The sequence below is a fragment of the Kockiozyma suomiensis genome, assembly GCF_038497685.1.
Source record: "Kockiozyma suomiensis strain NRRL Y-17356 unplaced genomic scaffold V2V93scaffold_3, whole genome shotgun sequence".
Lineage (NCBI taxonomy): Eukaryota > Fungi > Ascomycota > Lipomycetes > Lipomycetales > Lipomycetaceae > Kockiozyma > Kockiozyma suomiensis.
This window is the reverse complement of record NW_027117666.1, coordinates 522,163-537,838: the sequence shown is the minus strand read 5'-3', so window position 1 is coordinate 537,838 and position 15,676 is coordinate 522,163. Positions and strand designations below refer to the sequence as shown.

The window sequence follows — 15,676 nt, the reverse complement described above, 5'->3', positions numbered from 1 at the left end:
GAGCATCGAAAAAGTGACGTCAGCCAGTCTTCGGCCATCTCCTTCGCCTCCGCAACCGGCCGTTCACAAACAATTCACCAGACTGAGTGCACCGTAAACACGGCCTTCTAGTCTCTATTTCTCGCATTTGCCGGGTATTGTTTAATTTTTTGGCAGACAGTCGCAGTATTCCGTATGATGGAATACAATGAGCATTGTCGTGTCTGCAACCAGCCCGCCGCAACTCTGTACTGACTAACCAGTTACTTACCTGCAATCGCAATCATCTCTTTTTGGTCATGAATTGTACAAACACCAATCGCTATATACTATTACATTTTTCATCGGCTACTGAAAAGCAATACAAGTCTCCTTGTTTATTTTTTTGACTCCTCTCCCTCTTTCCTCTCTCACCGCTCTCTTTCTTTTCTCCCGACCTATAGGTCCAGTACGCCGCAGGTAATATCAGTCATCTGCCGTCTCTTGCCGTCTCTCGCCGTTTCTCTACATACCCTCAACCACTCCCTCCCTCTCTTTACTTTCTCCTCTCAACTTCTTATTACTATGGCACAAGAAGAAACCGCTCTTGCGGCGCTAGCCGTTGACTGCGTCAACGCGCTAGGTATTGTAAGTTGACCCTGTCGTTGATCTGCTAAATTTCATAAACTCACTTGAACTCGTTCAGGCTGCAAAACGCAATCACTATCGAATTTTTCGCTCCTTTGTTCTCGTTCCGGCAGGAACCCTTGTCGTCCTACTCTATCTCTATGGTGTTCACCGCGTCATCCTGCTAACAACCGTTAATTTCCCGGCCTCGGTAATATGTATGCTCTTGCTCTTCCTCTTCCTCCTCCTTATTGATTTCACCCTCGGTCCTCGTCGTACAGCTGCTTTCTCGCGTGTAATTGATGTCCCGCTCGGCTTTTCTCTACGCTGGATAAATACTTTTTTCACGCCTTCCTTTGTCACTCTCCCACTTTCGCCGGCAGTCGGCGGCGCAGAGGTAGGCAAGATTGCCGCCGTCTTCATTCTAGGCTTCGTCATCACAATGGCAATTACCGCTTATATGGTCGTTTACTTGCAGCGTCTGTTTGGCACCTCGAAGCGTGCAATTACCGAGCGTGCAGAGGAAGTGCCTCCGCCGCGCTCGTCGGCCTCGTTTGACTTTTCCCAGCAGCACCGTCGCTCGGGATCCGAACCGAGTCAGTCACTTGACTTGGAAGAGTCTATCGAAATGGAAGAATTTGATCACTCAGTCGCCCTGCCTGCCGTGATCGAGCAGCCTGAACCTGCAGCGCCTCGTGCTACTAGGCACACGCGCGACGTGCCGTTACCTGTCGAGCTCTCCGATCCGGAGGTGTGGCTTAATCGGGAGATTGATAATGAATTGTCTAGTATGAATTCTGATTTGGTGTCATCCGGTCATGTCGATTCATCGAACAGACAGACTTCGGATCTCGCTAGGACGACGACGTTGAATACTCTCCGACGGATGATCAGTGGACAGTCTCAGCAGGCTGGCGAGAGCAGTAGCAGAATTCTTAGAGAGAACGACACAATGACGATCTCTTCGACTGGTCAGGGCGAGATTGAGAATAGAGATGCTCAGGATGAGAATGTAGCGTCGACGGCCTCTATCGCTACAGTACCAGCTGGTGTACTATCCTTCTTCTCTATAGGAGAGGCAAGTCCGCGGGCTCATTATTTTGCAAATCTCATCACACAGTACCTTGATACTTTTCTTTATATCACCGTTTTTCTTTGTGTTGGGCTACCTCTGCATTTCGCTATTAGTTACTCGCTGATCGCATACAGTACATTCACCATCCTCATGCTTTTCTTTGGTCTCCGGTTGCCTGCCAAAATTCGTCGCTTTTTACATCCCATCTTCACATGCTCGGCGTTTACAATTTTGGGAATATATGTCATGTCAACGGCTCACCGCCAGACTCTTGATGACGGACTTGCTCAATATAGTACGGGAAGGACGTACTTAAACCTCTTTGGCGTGCCGCAGTACTACGGCATTCGACCTGGCGCCGGCGATTTGATGAAGACGATGCTTGACGTTAGTATTGTCTCGCTCGCCCTTCCAATGTATCGGTATCGGGGTGATCTCAAAAAACATTTTCTGATTATCATTATCCCGAATATCATCATTGGACTCGTAACTTTCTTTGCCTACCCACCTCTCTGCTATGCCATTGGTATTTCCGCTGAACGAAGTATAGCATTCATTGGCAGAAGTGTCACCCTTGCGCTTGCACTCCCAGTAATTCAATCTCTAGGAGGGTCTCAATCACTTGTAGCAGTTGTTGCCATATTAAGCGGAATAGTTGGTGTGCTTATCGGCGGATATATTCTCAAATGGTTGAGAATTCGCGAAGACGACTATCTTACTCGCGGTATCACGCTTGGTATTAACTCATCTGCAGTAGCTACTGCGCATTTACTGACGATAGATCCGCGAGCTAGTGCGCTTAGTAGTCTGAGTTTTGTGGTGTTTGGTACCACGTTGATTATTCTGAGTGCTATTCCGCCTATTGTTACTGTTATGAAGGGAATGGTGGGGCTGTAATTTTTTCAGGGACTTTGGATGTATATTGGCTTTGTCTTTGCTTTGTTTTATTTTCTTGAATGTTTAATGGCAATATTTCCTCATGTATGCAGTCTTTTTCTATTCGCAAAACTTGCTCTGCGGTACCCTAATCCTTTTATCATATTACTAGTTTAGGTAATCTACAAAAAAAAGACAGAATGTAAGATTATGATCTATGTACAAAAAAGCATCTATAATAAAGCGCATATATATACAAAAACTCTTAATTAAGCATTATGATAGTTGCACTAGATCCGTAAACCACAGCACGAAATCAAATATGTAAACCTTACTCTCTCGCCTAAAATACTTCCAATAAGCTACCCAAGTGCCAGAGATTCTTGTTAAACTAAACAATGATAAATTTGATAAGGTCTCTTTATCTTCGTCAAGTACCAGTCGCGCGCAATATTTGGCCATGATGAGAAACGTACGTTCAGGGCCAAGCGAAGTCTGCAGACACTCGTCGAGCGCGCGCGTGAGATCATTTGTTTTGAGAATTAGCAATACGATAGAAGGCACGCCAGCGAGAAGTTGTATAAGATTCGGTAATAAACCGCCTTGTAAAGCCATCACCATTTTCTGCATTTCTTCCCGATTTCGACGGCTCATGATTGATGTTGTCGCGGACTTAAAGTCGCGGCCTGTTATCGCACTGGCAAAAAGAGGGAATTGTTCGTCTGTGATTCCGGCAAATTGCTTTGCGTATTTGCGCATATCCGATTCATTGGAGTCAATTACTGCTAGCCAGAATCGTGAGTAGCTGCGTCTTAGATCGAGAGGAATGTCTCGATAAAGACCGTGGTCGTAGAGTACGATTTCGAAATTGTGGCCGCGATTGTACCAGGGTCCTCTTTCAGACTTGGATAGTGGGCGGATAGCGAGGTTGCCGCCGTGCGGGTCGCAATGAATACGTACGTCTGGTGTAAAGATCATGGTGTTAAAAATGTGGGACAGACAGATGCTGACTTGGTTGCGCGAGATATGGTGTTTGTCGAGGAATTCCAGATTATCGGGTCTAGCTCCAGTGATATCTAGATGGACGTTAGCAGACAGTAATTCTACATGTAAACAAGAAGAAGAAAGAGCATACACTCCATGACTAAAATACGAGGTCTAGCGGAGATGACGTTTGGAATTCGCAAAGCTGTCAGACCTTTAAGATCCTTAAAATACTCTTGAGTGCGAATTGCGTTCTTCGCCTCTTGAGTGAAATCCAACTCGACAAAGATAGACCGGTCAAATTCATGGTAAAGCCACATAGTAGGGTACTCTGGAAAAAACCTGTCAATCGCCGAAAAGACGAGCAGCGTGAGTTTAAGATCGAGAGGGATGAACTCTGCCAAGGCGGGGTGTTGAAACTTGACTGCTACTTTCTCGCCTGTCTCTCTTAACGTCGCGGTATGCACCTGTGCCAAACTCGCTATACCTATAGGCTGCTCGTCAAAATCAGAAAATAAATCCTCGATCTCCAGGCCAGTATCCTGCTTTACCATCTCACGGATGCTTTCGAGCGACGATATCGGGCACCGGTCTTGTAGTGGGATAAACGTCTTCGTCCACTCCGGAGGTAGAAGGTACGTCATTGCACTCAGATGCTGGCCCATCTTTATGTACACACCCGCGCAGAACTCGAGAACTTTGTACGTCCGATCTGCGCAGCGCTGGTGACATGCAGAAATAGCTTCTGCGCGTGCTTCTGGCGATTCATATTCTTTTCCAAGAACGCGGCGGTAGTCGTCGAAACAAGTCGCTGCCGTGATTGCAATCCGAGTACTGCGCTCGGACGAGATGTAGACGTGATTTATCATCTTTTCGAGTTCATCGTAGTAATATGAGACTGAGCCAGTGAGTCCGACAGCAGACACCGCGGCAGCGGCTGCTTTACCTGCACCTGGTATAGTCGGGGAAAATAAACCAGAAGAGAATTTGCGGCGCGCGTTTGCGCTTTTTCTTCCAAGCCATGGTTTTGCTCGTCGGATAGTCCTAGAGCTGAAAAAGAAGAAGAAGCCGTTGTTGGTGTTGGTGTTGGTGTGTATCTGTTGCCTTTTGGCCGCGAACAGACTTGTCGAGCCAGCCCTGCTTGCACAGCTGCGGCCGGGCGCGAAGAATAGCAATCTGAACATTCGGCCGTACTCTGCGGAAAACCAAATGACTGTGAACTTAACTCAATTTGCTTTTCTCTTGCTACTTGTCTGAATGTCTTTTTCAAAAGGTAAAGCGCCACCGTCGGCAAACTTCTTCAGCGAGTTCCGTGTCGAGGCCTCAGTCAATTAGTAATGTATTACTTAATGTGAGATATTTGATGTTAAACCTTTTTGTTGGGACGAGAATGTGAGTATGGAATGCTTGTATTTCACAAAATAATATTAGAAGTAAATATCACCAGATTTTATACATGCTGTATTCCTCTTTTATTATAGTTCGCTACATTAAATCATCCATCGAGAGACATTATTTTGGTTGAATTTCTGGCTCTGGCTGCGGCGGCGGCTGCGGCAAGGAAACCTTCCTCGCCTTCCTCAACTTTCTCCAAGCCCTCTCAAGTCTCTTGATAGACTCTGTCTTTTCTCTACTTCGCAACAAATACCCAAATCCTAAATTCAAACCCACAATCGCTCTGCGGGAATTGACTGGTTTCTTAGATGCGGGGCTCTCGCACGTCCGTCCTCGCCGGCGCCATTTTGCTCGCATTCCTCTCCCTCGTGCTCTTCTGCATTGAGTTGGCTGAGGCTAGCCAGAATAGCAGCAACAGGCAGCAGCGTGCAGTAGACCTCATCGACGACAATCAGCAGCAGCATGATCAAAATCAGCATCAGCACCACGGCGGTAACCTTTTATTAAGCACTGCCGAGGACAACAGCCCGCCACGCAAGAAAACCGCTTCGGCTTTTTCGTCATCTTCAGCGTCCTCGATCTCTGATCAGCGACAAATCGACGACTGGAAGCTTGCTGAGTTCTTACTAATTGCTTCTGTTGATGGCTCGCTGCATGCTTGCGAACGAGACACTGGTATCGAACGATGGAGTCTCGACGGCGAAGGCTCGGTTGTCAAGGCTTTCAATGATGCTAATCATGACGACGCTGATAGTGACGAAGACGAACTGACGTGGATTGTTGAGCCTTTGGGTGACGGTGCTTTATACTATTTCACTCCAAATACGGGTTTGCAGGTTTGTGGTCCTATCTCGATTCAAGATAGAATTTATCGGTTATAACAAATATTCATCATAGAAACTGCCGATTTCTATCAAACAACTCGTAGCCGAATCTCCCTTCTCAGTTAACGGCGACGACAAAGTTTACACAGGATATCGCTTAACAACGCTTTACTCTGTCGATGCGCGGACTGGCAAGATTCTTAAGGTGTACGGATCTGGTGCACCGGCGGCACTGTGTCCGCGGAATAATAATCTCGAAGACTTTGAGGAGGATGATGATTGGGAAGGAACCATTAATGATCGAGAAACCTTTCTCATCGGAAGAACAGGTGTGCATAGGTTCATCGAAGAAATTCAATTGTGATGCATTATACTAACTATAAGTAGAATATCGACTAGAAATATTTTTCCAGTCTAAAGATGAAGGCAGATCGGGCGCGATCTGGAATGTCACGTACTCAACTTGGGGTCCAAATAATATGGATGCAGATCTCATGGCTCAACATACAATGACTCCTGATAATCTCTACGTCTACCCTCTTCACGATGGTGTTGTTTTAGGTATCGATCGTTATAATGGTACATATTGTTTTCGTTTTACTCTTCAATCATTTTTATCAAGAACTCAGACGCTAATTGATTTTCAGAGACTCGCTCATGGGCACGAATCCTGCCTTCACCCGCAATCTCAACATTCGACGTCTTTGCTCCTTACGATTCTTTATCAGGCCAACGCGCACCCTACGTTCTCCTGCCGCAACCCGCCGTACACGACAGTAAATACGAGTCTTCCGAAACCGGACTTTCGACTTTTGTCAACCGCACAGATGATGGCGGCTGGTACGCTCTCTCAGCCCAGAATTTTCCCGTCCTGGTTGAGAGCGCGCCGATTGCTCGATGGAACTTGGGCATCATGTCCTCATTTGATACCGAGAGTCAGCAGCATTTGCTAGTTGGTGTACACGACGGTAAACGAGCTGCGATTATGGCTTCCTTGCCGGGAATCGAGGGACCACTTGTACGACCGCCGCAGATCGGCGCGGGCGCGAGACCGCTTGAGCGTATCGGCTCTGGAAGCAGTGGCAGTAGCATGGAACTGAGTATCGCCACATCATTGCCTATGCGTGCATTATTTGATTTGGCGCTTGTGGTACCCATTCTGCTTACCGCCTATTTCTTACTGCTAAGAAAGCAGGGAGTTCGAGAATTTTTGTTCTCGTCGGAAGGCGGCGGCAAGTTACTGGAGCCAGAGTCAGTCGAGCAGGCGCATGTGGAACCTGTACCGGTTGAACCACATGAAAGCAATGACGAAATACATACTGATGACATAGTCAGTCTGGAGAGAGAGAGTATGAGTTTAGCGACTGCAGTAGCGGCATCTACACCCGTGAAAAAAAGAAAACGAGGTGCACGAGGCGGTCGTCGCAATCAGAATAATAAGCAAGATAGTGCTGACAAGACCTCCGACAAAATTTCAGAGACGAACGTGGTTGTTGTGCAAGACAATACGCGCGGACAAAGTTTAGAGACTGTTGTTGAACAGACTACTTTAGGCCAGTACAAAGTTAACTCTTTGGAAGTGACTGACTCCGTGCTCGGTTACGGATCGCATGGAACAGTGGTTTACAAGGGTACATTTGAGAGTCGGGAGGTAGCCGTTAAGCGTATGCTGCTTGATTTTTATGACGTTGCCTCGCATGAGATTTCTCTATTGCAAGAAAGCGATGATCATCCAAACATCGTGCGATATTTCTGTAAGCAAGAAAGTGAAAAGTTCTTGTACATTGCTCTTGAGCTATGTCCTGCCACTCTACAAGACGTTATTGATCGGCCACAAGACTTTGCGTATCTTGTCGAGCGCATGGACCCGCGGATTGTCTTATCGCAGATTGCAAATGGTTTAAAATATCTTCATTCACTGAAGATTGTCCACCGAGACATTAAGCCGCAAAATATTCTTGTCGCACCTCCGAAGAGATTACGCACGACCGAGAATGATAGTGCGCCTGCACGGTTGCTGATTTCTGACTTTGGGTTGTGTAAGAAATTGGAAGGAGATCAGAGCAGTTTCCGCGCGACGACTGCGCACGCGGCGGGTACTTCTGGGTGGCGAGCGCCCGAGTTGCTTATTGAAGGCGACGAGTCTGGCAACGGTGGTACAACGAGTTCAAGCTCACATACGATCGTGAATAATAAGCATAGCGAAAGCGGCTCGACTAGTGAGCCGGCGGTGATTGACACACTATCTAATCGTCGCGCGACGCGCGCTATTGATATTTTCTCTCTTGGATGTGTGTTTTATTTTTTTCTTTCAAACGGAAGTCATCCGTATGGCGACCGGTACCTTCGCGAAGCGAATATTGTCAAGGGAGAGTATTCGCTGGACTTTTTAGAGTTACTAGGATCGCAAGGTGTTGCTGCGCGAGATTTGATTTCAAGAATGCTGGAGCGTGATCCGACAAAGCGGCCGAGTGCTGGCGAAGTACTTGCACATCCGTATTTTTGGCCTAGTCAAAAGCGATTAAATTTCTTGCTTGATGTATCTGATCGGTTCGAGATTGAACCGCGTGATCCGCCTAGTGCCTTATTGGGCATGTTGGAGTCGGATCCAGAGAATGTGGTGTATAATGACTGGTACACCAGGCTCGACAAGAGTTTGATTGAGAATCTAGGCAAGTATCGGAAGTATCATACGGATAAAGTTCTTGATTTATTGCGTGCTCTGAGAAACAAAAAGCATCACTATCAAGATTTGCCGGCGAATGTGCAACACGCGTTGGGATCTGTGCCTGACGGTTTTGCTAGCTATTTTGAAGAGCGATTTCCGAGATTGTTGATGCATGTTTATTATGTTGTTTTGGATAATTTGAAGGAAGAATCGCAGTTTCAAGCGTACTTTGTTGCGTGAATCTAAGCTACCTTTTTCTTTTTCTTCTTTTTAAAAAGGTCTTTAGGATATTGCTTTGTTGTCTTTTAAAAAAATGGGATGGTGTTGGATTGACTGTATTGTATTTTAATTAAGGTTGGCGTTTTATTTCATTATTCTTTAAAGATAACATTTTTTTGAGTATTATAAAGTGTAGTTGCATCAAATTATACACACGCGTATGCTTTGATAGAAAATCTAGAAAAACGATTACAAATACTGGATTAATAAACAATGATCGGCGTCATGGACTTTTGGCCTTTTGACTTTGCAGTTGTACATCTCATCTATAATCTAATAGATTGACATTGCGCATATTTTTCAAATCGCAGCAATAACAACAGTTGCATTAGCATGTTAGGGTCATTATCATAGTAATTACAGTTAGACAGTTAGTAGTTGGTTTCTGGGAGCTCGGAGACAAGACTCGGCAATCCTCGGATTCTCGGGGCGCTTCCCAATTGCTCAGTTTCCGCTTTCATCCGCCTCCGATTTAATTTTTTGTAACTCTATTTTCTTGGTCTCGGGCAAGAGACAGCTAACGATTACTAAAATAACTATGCACTCGTGTATATTTCATTTATACAGTAATAATTTGGAATGCTACAAACTATCGTCTCATGCCTGTGTCTTCCGCAATCTTCCTCACCAGCGCCCGCTTCAAAAATTGCTCTCTAGCAAGCGTTCTTACATGCTTTAGAAACACATCCAGTCCAACCCGCTCGCGGTCGAGCGCTTTTCCCAGAACGTAGATTGTATCTTCAATTGCTAAGTCATCGGCAGTTAACTCGTAAAGCTGATTGAATACCACCGATTCGGCACAAACCATCTCATCGACATTGACTTCGCCTCGCGCTTTAGCTTCTTCGGTTTTTGATTTAGCTTTAGCGATACGTTCGCCTAGGATAGATGTATTCCGAAGACTTCCTTCAGATACACGTTCTAATTCCGATAGTTCGCGATTGAGGCTGGAATCAGCACGCGAAAGCATATCGAGTGAGCTTTGAAGCTGGTTGATCTGCTTCTTCATCGCGGGTGCTGCCTCGTCGGCTTTCTTTTGTAGTACGTGGGAAACTTGCATAAGTAGTCGTGATTGTTCTGGATGTGGAGGGAGGGAGGGTGCTGGATCTGTTGAAACACGGACTGGTGATGGAGCGGCGGGTTGCTCGTCTATTAAATCTGGTTGATGCTGGATAGAGTAGTGTGGTGGGGCTTGTGGTGGGGCTTGTGGTGGTGCCGCTAACTGCGGAGCAAGTGCCTGAGGTGGATATGCCTGAGCGGGATATGCCTGAGCTGGAAGAGCTTGGACTAGTGGAGGCGCTTGAGAAGATGGAGGAGCAGGAACATGGGGAGGCGCCTGGAGCGCTTGCTGATATGCTGGATGTTGATAAGGCTGTTGCTGTTCATATTGAGGAGCCGGGGTCGCATACTGCACTTGCTGTGCCGGAGGCTGATTAAACGAAATCATATCTGGCGCATATGCTTGTTGCTGCTGCTGCTGCTGTTGTAAACCATTTTGTTGCTGATATGGCGCAAATGCTTGTTGCTGAGGAAGTTGCTGTTGCTGAGGCTTTCCATATACCGGTGGCTCCTGTCCAAACACTTCACACAAAAGTCCAGCCAACGGGACAAGAGTGCTCTGCGCAGCATTCCAATATGACAAAAAAGGATGATAGACGCGACCATTTGTATCGACGTGGTTTCCGGGACGAATGTTCATTGTCGCGGTCGGCGTGATAAAGACAAAGGGCGCTGCTTGTGGATACTCGTGAGGTATCCAGATGCAAATTGGGATATTATATACCGCTGATTGAAAGCGGGTTGGCAATGTTCCGTGAAAATTCAAAAGAAGCTGTGATTTCCCGGTCTCATGGGCTGGTGGAAGTAGATTGTTAGTTACATATCAATCGCATAGGAAAACACAAGGACATACTGTGGACGCTTGTGCGTGGAGAGAGAGACGGATACGATTGTAGCAATTGCACCGAATCAGAGTATGTACGATTGACATCTCGGTATTCCTAAGGTTATAATTAACAATCAATTGTCATTACCAGTGGTGTCCAAAAATATACACACCTGAAGTAGTACTCGATGCAACCATTCGAGCGTCTGCTGAGGCACCGGTCGAGCCATGCCTGTTCGATATAGATGATCTGGCCTTATACTCAAAAATATATATATATATATCAACAAAACCAAATTTATGATTGAAGAAGTATTCAAAGATGGCAATCGTGGGCTAGTAAGCTGAATGAAGTCTGGATTCAGAGCTGTCCTCGCGGCTCTACGAATGAACAATTGAACCTAACCCTGTACGATAAGTATTCATTATATAATATTGATGATTTGTAATTTTATGACAAGTTTTTGAGAAGAGTGAATAGTATTTATTAATGTAATCGATATAAATAAAAAAAACCCCCAAACGCCAGACCCAACCAGTTTCATAATAATGACTAAATAGTATATAAAAGTAGGTACATCGAAGAGAAGAAAAAAATTGAGAATTTACATGACTAGACGCATGGCTAATGCTGCAGTCGAAGCGGGCGACGACGCGCGCATTTCGCTAAATGACATTCCGGAGTAATGCTTGGTATTTGCAGCAGCAAACTGCACGTGAGGAGAAGTGGTGTAGACCGCCGGCGGCGGCGACGGCTGGAAAGAGTGCTCATCCTCGTCATCGGATGAAGAGGCAGATGGTGACCGGGACAGCCGGGGCAGAGAAAGTGGGTGCTCATCCATATCTTCACTGAAAGCTGGTAATTCGCTATCGGGAATGAGGGTGTGAGGACTGACGCCCTGTGAGTCGACGCGAACTAGTGGCGACAGGTTATCATCAGCCTCGTCATCAATGTCAGCGGCGACTTCGTGTGCAGAGAACCGGTGCATGTTTGCCGATGAGTAGAGCGAGTCAGCGGAATCGAGCTCATAATCCTCTTCATCGTCATCAGAAAAATCAAAATCAGAGATGGAGAGTGATTGCGATGGTGTGTATGCGGTTTGCAATAGCTGTAAATCGAAGAGATCGCTGTCAGAGTCGGAATCATCGGAATCGTCAGAATCCGAGTTTGAACAGACATCGTCAGGATCTGAGTCTGAGTCTGAGTCTGAATCATCATCGTCGCAATCATCTCCCCCCAAATCTATACCAGCAAAAGACTCTGTTCGGCGTTGTGGAAGTACGGGAGCGTCGATGTGGGAGAGATGGTCCATAAGAGCGTCCAGGAAGTTTGCGTGGGAGACGAGAACGCGCAGGTCGTGGTCCGAGCGACGCGCAGCGGAAGACAGTTTTTTGCGCGCTGTTGTAGCTAGCCGGAAGGAATCAGCGACAGACAAGGAGGCCATGGCAAGGAAGGTATGAGGGCAAAGAAGAGGACGAGGTGGGGGGGTGTATATAGACCGGAAGAGAGAGGCGGAGGCGATGATTATAATCAAAAAAACTCGGGCCGAAAGACTTCCGACTCGCCCGTAAGCCCGCCAGAAGATGACTAAATGACTAACTCAGTCAGCCGGTGATAACCCTAATCCGATATTAGGATTTTGTATGCTTCCGTGCCCGAGTCGCTTGTCTATTGTCTACGTCATCTCTTCTACTCTCTCTATTCTACTCTACTCTACTTGTATCTCATGTCGAGGACAAAAGCAGTTCGCGATACCGACAATGACGCACTGCTTTCGAAAGCCGCTGCCGTCGCTCAGGGTTACTTTGCAGATCCTCTCATCCCCCTTCTGCTCCCTCCTCCCTCCCCTTCGTCGTCTTCGCGTTCATCGACTCCTCCTCCAAGGCGTCTCCCGCTCATAAACAGAGGCACATATATCCGCCATGCCGCTGTCTCGCGTCTTGTCGACGCATTTATTCATTCAGGTGGTAAGCAAATCATCTCTCTCGGCGCCGGCTCTGATACTCGTCCGTTCCATCTCCTCGCTCGCGCACCTGACCTCATCTATCATGAACTTGACTTTGCCGTTTCGGCCAGGGCAAAAGCTGTACTGGTGCGGCGACATTCACAATTGAACTCTGTTCTCGATCCTGAGCGCACCGTTTACAATATTCCTGAACCTGCCCGTTCTTCGTTTGCCGCGTTCACTGCTGCAAAAACTCAGAGATCCTCTCATCTTCCTTCTTCGACAGTAGAAGCGGCACTTACTAGTCCAAACTACTATATTCATGGTCTCGACTTGCGCTCCCTCACCTCTTCTTCCTCTATTCTTGCATTACCGGGTCTTGACCCTTCTCTCTCCACCCTCATCATCTCTGAATGTTGTCTTTGCTACCTCGAGCCTGCAGAAGCTGACCTCGTCCTCTCGTCCATCCTCTCCGTCTTCTCCTCTTCGCCTTCAACAGCAGCATCTCCATCTCCGCAACTCGGCATCGTTTCTTACGAACCTTTCTCTCTCTCTGACTCCTTTGGCAAAGTCATGGTCCAAAACCTCGCTTCAAGAGGTATCTCTATCCCAGCAATGATTGCCTTCCCCACCCTACGCGCCCAGCTAGACCGTCTGCGTAATCTAGGCTTCACCATTGCTTCCGGCGCTGACGTAAAATTTATTCACGATATTTGGATCGATGATTCCGATCGTCAGCGAATTGATTCTTTAGAAGTACTTGATGAGCGTGAAGAGTTTGATCTTTTGGCGAAGCATTATGGGGTTTATTGGGCTTGTACGCAGTCTGCTGATCCTCTGGAGTTTTGCGGAGTATTTGCCAATTGGTCGGTGTTCCCTCATCAGACGTAGCATTTGTTAATAAATTGAAACCAGCTTTGCAAAGAGAATATTTTGTAATGTAGTAATATTCATAAATACTATTTCAACACAATCCCAGAAGAAATCCCGCAACGTAAATACAAAAACATTGTAAAGGAAAAAAAACTATCCTATTCTCAAACTTAAAACACGCATACTTCGTACTCGCCCCTCGATCAATATACACTTCTCACGCAGCAGACACCGTCGTCGTCCGCTTAGTAGTTGCCTCAGCCTGCTTGTCGCCCTCTTCAGTTTCCGTTTCTTCCTCCTGCGGTGCCGCAAGCGCAGGCGACGACGCAACGGCACTGCCTCCAGACATTGTACTCGTCGCCGACTGTCTTCTTCTCATCTGCTCAGCTGCTCCTCGCTCAACTTGATCGCGTTCATGCTCTCGGCGCTCTTCGTCCTCGAGCAATGAGATCCGAATAGCTTCCATCACCATCATCTCCTCGAGGTCGACCATCCGTCGCGATCGCTGCGACGTTGACCGCGCGGATAAAAGCGACCCGCGGCGCGTGGGACTACCACCGCCGAGGGTGGGCGACATCATCGACAGGTTCGTACTGCTGCTTGAGTTGCTGCTCGCGCCGTCGTTACTGCTTCCGCCGCTAGTGATGTTGCTGTTACTGTTGTTATTGTTGTGATTGCTGTGGTGGTTATGCATGCCCGATATCAATAACTCGAGACCTGAGGGCCGTGGTACACGGTGATGCCGATGCCTTCGTCCACCTGCACTACCATTGCTTCCTCCTGCGCTACCCGCACCGGAGTCAGTAGCTGATCCGCCACCGCCATCAAGAAGAAATGCAGCCGAATGCAGTGCAGTAGCAGCCGCTGCACGTCTCGCGGCATGCGCATTCGCATTCGCCAACTTCAATTGCCAATCAGGTCGAATCCTGTCCGTCGTGACGACTTCGGCCGCCGTCGAAGGTAATGTCGGCCGTCGCGGTCGGCTACCTGTCGCGGTCGCCTGCAGCGAAGATGAGCTAGCGGAGCCAATCGAGACAGTAGACGCTGTCGCTGACGCGTGTCGAGATAATGTGGCTCTCAGAACCGACCCTGCAGACTGTGACGAGCCAATCCCGCTACGGAACGGCGGGGGCGAGTATGTGACGCCAAAGTCGGGCTCAGTGCAATACGGACAACATGCGCACTCTGATATCAACTCAATCATACCAAACGGCGAAGAGACCCGAGCAGGTGACGGTACCGTGCTTGAATCCGCTGACGGCTGTTCATGCTCAGGTACATGTGGATCGGCGCGCTTGATCTGCACGAAACATTCTGAGCAGATCGGCTGGTCGCAGCACCGCGTGGAGTTGAGGAAAGGCGGGTAGTAGAGAAAACAGATGGGGCATTCGACAGCGTTGCGATAGAGAGCCGTATAAAGAGCGGTCTTTTTCTCAGACACCGAACCGACGGACGAAACGGTGTTTGAGCGCGCACGGCTGGCGTGTGACGACGAAGACGCATTCGAGGCTGTAGTTGCGTTCGATTCGGAGCGTGCTCGCGTCGATTCAATTTCAGGTGTGATGGCTACGGTCGGTTCAGAGGAAGAGGCTGCTGCAGTATTTGGCGCCTGGCCGCGTACGGCTGCCACCAGCTCTGCCTCGCTCCAAGACGGTTCATAGTCTTCGAGCCCTTTGAAGAACGGGGCTAGTCGTCGGTCGATCTGTAGAAAAAAAAGAAAAAAAATCAATCAGTATTCTGACAACACTCAAAATAGTACAATAAACTCGAACCGAGAGAGCCGCCAGCAAAACTGAGCTAGCTCTGGAGGTTCTTCTACAACGGCTTACCATAAGCTGTCGCACGACACGAGCCTTAAAGTCCTGCGGCCCGGAGTAGACTCCCTGTGGGACAAGGTACCCGCCATCAACAGTTTCTTCCATGTTCAATGCATGCCTAACAGCGGACCTGGTAGCAGCCAGGCTAGAATGGCGTTCACCGCCAGAGCTGCGAGCGCGTGGGCGGCGCGAGGACGAGGCGGCACCGACGACGGGCGGTGACTCGTAGAGCGGACTCTCCGAGCGGGTCTCTTTGCCGGCGGAGTTGCCCATATACGCCTAATTGAATCCGCGTGGTAGACGGTAGTGTGTCGTCCAGCGCGGGAGGGAAATGAAGGAAGGATGGGGGGGTTGAAGAGCGATGAGGAAGCGTCTGCCGGAGGCGGCTGTGTGCGGAGGCGGGTCTGTGGGGAGCGCTGCGCAAGTGAGAAGCTGCTTTCACAGTTGTGCTCTGGTATTCTCGATCCAG

The 15,676-nt window shown here is 48.0% G+C and overlaps 7 protein-coding genes across 7 annotated transcripts; 3 read left to right on the top strand and 4 right to left on the bottom strand.

Moving 5' to 3' along the window:
• The first annotated feature begins 56 nt into the window (after nt 1-56).
• V2V93DRAFT_159946 (LrgB-like family-domain-containing protein) lies at nt 57-2,777 on the top strand. Its single transcript, XM_066906886.1, has 2 exons — nt 57-606; nt 665-2,777. The coding sequence occupies exons 1-2, from the start codon at nt 544-546 to the stop codon at nt 2,555-2,557; spliced, it is 1,956 nt and encodes a 651-aa protein (XP_066767464.1). The 5' UTR covers nt 57-543; the 3' UTR covers nt 2,558-2,777.
• On the bottom strand, nt 2,644-5,007 carry V2V93DRAFT_343677 (ABC1 family-domain-containing protein). Its single transcript, XM_066907851.1, has 2 exons — nt 3,672-5,007; nt 2,644-3,612 (listed from the first exon to the last, which is right to left on the bottom strand). Exons 1-2 carry the CDS (start codon nt 4,702-4,704, stop codon nt 2,813-2,815), a joined length of 1,833 nt encoding a protein of 610 aa, XP_066767463.1. The 5' UTR covers nt 4,705-5,007; the 3' UTR covers nt 2,644-2,812.
• On the top strand, nt 4,953-8,925 carry V2V93DRAFT_365619 (uncharacterized protein). The gene is made up of 4 exons (XM_066909115.1): nt 4,953-5,751; nt 5,813-6,068; nt 6,127-6,318; nt 6,387-8,925. Exons 1-4 carry the CDS (start codon nt 5,224-5,226, stop codon nt 8,645-8,647), a joined length of 3,237 nt encoding a protein of 1,078 aa, XP_066767462.1. The 5' UTR covers nt 4,953-5,223; the 3' UTR covers nt 8,648-8,925.
• A 298-nt stretch (nt 8,926-9,223) lies between these two features.
• On the bottom strand, nt 9,224-10,944 carry V2V93DRAFT_365615 (UEV domain-containing protein). Its single transcript, XM_066909114.1, has 3 exons — nt 10,745-10,944; nt 10,599-10,686; nt 9,224-10,540 (listed from the first exon to the last, which is right to left on the bottom strand). Exons 1-3 carry the CDS (start codon nt 10,799-10,801, stop codon nt 9,276-9,278), a joined length of 1,410 nt encoding a protein of 469 aa, XP_066767461.1. The 5' UTR covers nt 10,802-10,944; the 3' UTR covers nt 9,224-9,275.
• An 88-nt stretch (nt 10,945-11,032) lies between these two features.
• V2V93DRAFT_365614 (uncharacterized protein) lies at nt 11,033-12,089 on the bottom strand. Its single transcript, XM_066909113.1, has one exon. The coding sequence runs from the start codon at nt 12,014-12,016 to the stop codon at nt 11,177-11,179; it is 840 nt and encodes a 279-aa protein (XP_066767460.1). The 5' UTR covers nt 12,017-12,089; the 3' UTR covers nt 11,033-11,176.
• A 183-nt stretch (nt 12,090-12,272) lies between these two features.
• Nucleotides 12,273-13,486, top strand: V2V93DRAFT_365613 (S-adenosyl-L-methionine-dependent methyltransferase). The gene has a single exon (XM_066909112.1). The coding sequence runs from the start codon at nt 12,299-12,301 to the stop codon at nt 13,406-13,408; it is 1,110 nt and encodes a 369-aa protein (XP_066767459.1). The 5' UTR covers nt 12,273-12,298; the 3' UTR covers nt 13,409-13,486.
• A 21-nt stretch (nt 13,487-13,507) lies between these two features.
• Nucleotides 13,508-15,635, bottom strand: V2V93DRAFT_159888 (uncharacterized protein). Its single transcript, XM_066906885.1, has 2 exons — nt 15,163-15,635; nt 13,508-15,092 (listed from the first exon to the last, which is right to left on the bottom strand). The coding sequence occupies exons 1-2, from the start codon at nt 15,478-15,480 to the stop codon at nt 13,608-13,610; spliced, it is 1,803 nt and encodes a 600-aa protein (XP_066767458.1). The 5' UTR covers nt 15,481-15,635; the 3' UTR covers nt 13,508-13,607.
• Between the last annotated feature and the right edge of the window lie 41 nt (nt 15,636-15,676).